Raw genomic sequence first — 5188 nt, 5'->3', positions numbered from 1 at the left:
GTACAGGGAAGGCAAATGGGAAAGGAAAGGCAGTGATTTTGTCGGGGAAAAGGGCTGGACAGGAGAGGATTGGGATGCAGTGGGAGGGGACTTGGGGGGGACTGGGAGGGGATTGGGAGGGGACTGGGAGGGACTGGGATGCAGTGGGAGGGTTACTGGTCTGTACTGGTCTGTACTGGTCTGCACTGGGAGCTCTCTCACCTCCTCGGGGCTGAACCGATCGCATTGGGTGGTCAGCAGCTCCTCCAGGCTGGGGGGACACCCAGTTCCAACCAGTTCAAACCAGTTCCAACCAGTGCCCCCCAGTACAGCCAGTCAGCCCCTCCCAGTCCCTCCCAGTCCCTCCCAGTTCCTCACAAGCTCTTCTTGATGCTTCCCTTCCCGTCTGGGTCCAGCACTTTGAAGGCTCCCATGATGACGTCCTCGGGGTCAGCCCCTGCCAGTACAGACCAGTTCAGACCAGTATAGACCAGTCTAGACCGCTTCAGACCAGTACACACCAGTATAGACCAGTACAGACCAATATGGACCAGTATAGACCAGTTCAGACCAGCTCAGCCCCCACTGCCCCTCCTGGCTCAGCTGAATCCACTCCCAGAGCCCTTCCCAGTCCCCTCCCAGTAAGCTCCAGTCCCCCCCAGTCCCCCCCAGTCCCCTCCCAGTCCCCTCCCAGTCTCCCCCAGTCCCCTCCCAGTCCCCTCCCAGTCCCCTCCCAGTCCCCTCCCATCCCCTCCCCAGTCCCTGCCCAGACCCCACCCAGTCCCCCTCCCAGTGCCCCCCCAGGTCCCCTCCCAGTCCTGCCAGTCCCTCCAGTCCCCTCCCAATCCCCTCCCCAGGTGCCCGCAACCAGTCCCCTCCCAGTCCCCCTCCCAAGTCCCTCCCCAATGCACCCCTCCCAGTCCCCTGCCCAGTCCCCTACCCAGTCCCCTCCCTCTCACCTACCCAATCCCCTCCCAGTCCGCCTCCCAGTCCCTCCCAATCCCCGCCAGTCCCTCCCAATCCCCTCCCAGTCCTCCCAATCCCCTCCCGCTCGGCTGGCAGGTCCCCGCGGAGTCCTGTGCCCAGTGCGCTCCAAATGGCGGGTCCCAATGGGGTCCACAGGGCGTGGAAGGGCGGGGCCATGTCGTGCAGGTCGCCTGCCAGGTCCGGTGCCAGGTCCCTTCGGACAGTCCTTGGCCAGGGCGGGGCTCAGGGGGGCCCAGGGCGGGCACAGGTGGGTACGGGCCGGGGCTGCTGCAGGCCCTGGCCAGGGAGGCACCTGGGAGGGACAGGCGGGGATGGGCAGGGACTGGAGGGGATGGGAAGGGACTGGGGGGACTTGGGAGGGACTGGGAGGGGATGGGTGGGACTGGGCGGGAGGTGGGGAACTTGGGAGGTGGACCTGGGGGGGACATGGAGCTTAGTGGAGGGACGGAAGGGCTCTGGGAGTGGATTCAGCTGACCAGGAGCAGTGGGGGCTGACTGGTCTGAACTGCTATACGGTCCATATTGGCTGTACTGGGTCTATACTGGTGTTACTGGACTGAAGCGGTCTAGACTGGTCTATAACTGGTCTGAACTGGTCTGTACTGGCAGGGGCTGACCCCGAGGACGTCATCATGGGAGCCTTCAAAGTGCTGGACCCAGACGGGAAGGGAAGCATCAAGAAGAGCTTGTGAGGAACTGGGAGGGACTGGGAGGGACTGGGAGGGGCTGACTGGCTGTACTGGGGGGCACTGGTTGGAACTGGTTTGAACTGGTTGGAACTGGGTGTCCCCCCAGCCTGGAGGAGCTGCTGACCACCCAATGCGATCGGTTCAGCCCCGAGGAGGTGAGAGAGCTCCCAGTGCAGACCAGTACAGACCAGTACAGACCAGTAACCCTCCCACTGCATCCCAGTCCCTCCCAGTCCCCTCCCAATCCCCTCCCAGTCCCCCCCAGTCCCCTCCCACTGCATCCCAATCCTCTCCCAGTCCCTCCCAGTCCCCTCCCAATCCCTCCCAATCCTTTCCCAATCCTCTCCCAGTCCCCTCCCAGTCCCCTCCCATTCCTCTCCCAGTCCCTCCCAGTCCCCTCCCAATCCTCTCCCAGTCCCTCCCAATCCTCTCCCAGTCCCTCCCAATCCTCTCCCAGTCCCTCCCAATTCCCTCCCAGTCCCTCCCAATTCCCTCCCAGTCCCCTCCCAGTTTCCTCCCACTGCAACCCAATCCCCTCCCAGTCCCCCCTGAGTCCCACCCAATCCTCTCCCAGTCCCTCCCAGTCCCTCCTCTCCCTTCCCAGTCCCCTCCCAGTCCCTCCCCCTCCCCTCCCAGTCCCTCCCAGTCCCTCCCAATCCCCTCCCAGTCCCTCCCAGTCCCTCCCAGTCCCTCCCAATCCCCTCCCAGTCCCTCCCAGTCCCTCCCAATCCCCTCCCAGTCCCCTCCCAGTCCCCTCCCAGTCCCTCCCAGTCCCTCCCAGTCCCCTCCCAGTCCCTCCCAGTCCCTCCCAGTCCCTCCCATCCCTCCCAGTCCCTCCCAGTCCCCTCCCAGTCCCTCCCAGTCCCTCCCAGTCCCTCCCAGTCCCTCCCAGTCCCTCCCAGTCCCCTCCCAGTCCCCTCCCAGTCCCTCCCACTCCCCTCCCAGTCCCTCCCAGTCCCTCCCACTCCCTCCCAGTCCCTCCCAGTCCCTCCCAGTCCCCTCCCAGTCCCTCCCAGTCCCTCCCCATCCCCTCCCAGTCCCTCCCAGTCCCTCCCAGTCCCCTCCCAGTCCCTCCCAGTCCCCTCCCAGTCCCTCCCAGTCCCTCCCAGTCCCCTCCCAGTCCCCTCCCAGTCCCTCCCAGTCCCCTCCCAGTCCCTCCCAGTCCCTCCCAGTCCCTCCCAGTCCCCTCCCAGTCCCTCCCAGTCCCTCCCAGTCCCCTCCCAGTCCCTCCCAGTCCCCTCCCAGTCCCTCCCAGTCCCTCCCAGTCCCCTCCCAGTCCCTCCCAGTCCCTCCCAGTCCCTCCCAGTCCCTCCCAGTCCCTCCCAGTCCCTCCCAGTCCCTCCCAGTCCCCTCCCAGTCCCTCCCAGTCCCTCCCAGTCCCTCCCAGTCCCTCCCAGTCCCCTCCCAGTCCCTCCCCCTCCCCTCCCAGTCCCTCCCAGTCCATCCCAGTGCCTCCCAGTAGATCAAGAACATGTGGGCTGCCTTCCCCCCGGACGTCGCTGGCAATGTGGACTATAAGAACATTTGCTACGTCATCACCCACGGGGAGGACAAGGAGGGGGAGTAGGAGAAGACCTCCCCCCCCCCCAGACCAGTTGGGGTCCAGTTCAAACCAGTCCAGACCCTCCCAGCCCCAGGCTCCGGGAGGGCTCCGGAGGAATAAAGGAGGTGGAGAGAAGTTGAAGGCATCTCAGGAGCTTCCTCGGAGCTCCACCTGGGTGGGCACCACCTGGAGGTCCTCAGGTGGCCTTGGGGGGGGGTCCCAGCAGGACCCTCTGGACCCCCAGGTCCCTCCCAGGGCAGCTCCCATCGCCCCTTTAAGACTCTCTGTGGGCCCCACCCCTGGCGTCGCCCTTGTAAGAGCTCCTTGGGGATCGCTCCCCAGTCCCCCTCCCAGTTCATCCCAGCAAGCTCCAGTCCCTCCCATTCCCTCCCAGGCACCCCAGTCCCAGCATGGCCCAGCAGCCTCCCAGTATGGCCCCAGTGACCGCCAGTGCTGCCCAGTATGCCCCCAGGCCCCTCTCCATCCCTCCCAGTATGCCCCAGGCCCCTCTCCATCCCTCCCAGTGCCTCCCAGGCCCCTCTCCATCCCTCCCAGTGCCTCCCAGGCCCCTCCATCCCTCCAGTGCCCCAGTATGCCCCCAGGCCCCTCTCCATCCCTCCCAGTGCCTCCCAGGCCCCTCTCCATCCCTCCCAGTGCCTCCCAGTATGCCCCCAGGCCCCTCTCCATCCCTCCCAGTGCCTCCCAGTATGCCCCCAGTCCCCTCTCCATCCCTCCCAGTATGCCCCCAGGCCCCTCCCAGGGCTGCCCAATACAGCCCAGTATGCCCCAGTGACCCCCAGTCCCCTCCCAGTATGCCCCCAGGCCCCTCCCAGGGCTGCCCAATACAGCCCAGTATGCCCCAGTGACCCCAGTCCCCTCCCAGTGCCTCCCAGTATGCTCCCAGTCCCCTCTCCATCCCTCCCAGTATGCCCCCAGGCCCCTCCCAGGGCTGCCCAATACAGCCCAGTATGCCCCAGTGACCCCCAGTCCCCTCCCAGTGCCTCCCAGTATGCCCCCAGGCCCCTCCCAGGGCTGCCCCAGTACAGCCCAGTATGCCCCAGTGTCCTCCCAGTCTACTCCCAGTGCCTCCCAGTATGCTCCCGGCCCCCCTCCAATCCCTCCCAGTATGCCCCCAGGCCCCTCCCAGGGCCTGCCCAATTACAGCCCAGTATGCCCCAGTGAACCCCCAGTCCCCTACCCAGTGCCCTCCCAGTATGCTCCCAAGGCCCCTCCCAGGGCTGCCCAATACAGCCCAGTATGCCCCAGTGAGCCCCCAGTCCCCTCCCAGTGCCCTCCCCAGTATGCTCCCATGTCCCCTCTCCAACCCTCCCATCTGCCCCCAGGCCCCTCCCAGGGCTGCCCAATACAGCCCCCAGTATGCCCCAGTGTGACCCCCCCAGTCCCCTCCCAGTGCCTCCCAGTATGCTCCCAGTCCCCTTCTCCATCCCTCCCAGTATGCCCCCAGGCCCCTCCCAGGGCTGCCCAATACAGCCCAGTATGCCCCCAGTGACCCCCAGTCCCCTCCCAGTGCCTCCAGTATGCACCCAGGCCCCTCCCCAGGGCTGCCCAATACAGCCAGTACGCCCCAGTGACCCCCAGTCCCCTCCCAGTGCCTCCCAGTATGCCCCAGGCCCCTCCCGGGCTGCCCAATACAGCCCAGTATGCCCTGCCCCAGTCCCTCCCGATGCCCAGTCCCTCTCCATCCCTCCCAGTATGCCCCCAGGCCCCTCCCAGGGCTGCCCAATACAGCCCAGTATGCCGCCAGTGACCCCCAGTCCCCTCCCAGTGCCTCCCAGTATGCTCCCAGTCCCCTCTCCATCCCTCCCAGTATGCCCCCAGGCCCCTCCCAGGTGCTGCCCAATACAGCCCAGTATGCCCCAGTGACCCCCAGTCCCCTCCCAGTGCCTCCCAGTATGCCCCCAGGCCCCCTCCCAGTGCTGCCCAATACAGCCCAGTATGCCCCAGTGACCCCCAGTCCCCTCCCAGTGCC

The 5188-nt window shown here is 66.3% G+C and overlaps 1 protein-coding gene across 1 annotated transcript in view; it reads right to left on the bottom strand.

Annotated features, from left to right (window-relative positions):
- Positions 1 to 353: 353 nt before the first annotated feature.
- The window catches only part of RBM42 (RNA binding motif protein 42), a 13008-nt gene continuing 8173 nt past the window's right edge, over positions 354 to 5188 (bottom strand). The window contains exons 10-11 of the mRNA XM_054396603.1: positions 757 to 852; positions 354 to 482 (exon numbers count right to left, since the gene is read on the bottom strand). Coding sequence (XP_054252578.1) covers positions 354 to 482; positions 757 to 852 — 225 coding nt within the window. The remainder of the gene's footprint in view (positions 483 to 756; positions 853 to 5188) is intronic.

The sequence above is a fragment of the Indicator indicator genome, chromosome 38 (genome assembly GCF_027791375.1).
Source record: "Indicator indicator isolate 239-I01 chromosome 38, UM_Iind_1.1, whole genome shotgun sequence".
NCBI classification, from domain to species: Eukaryota; Metazoa; Chordata; class Aves; order Piciformes; family Indicatoridae; genus Indicator; species Indicator indicator.
This window is presented reverse-complemented; position numbering and strand designations above follow the sequence as displayed.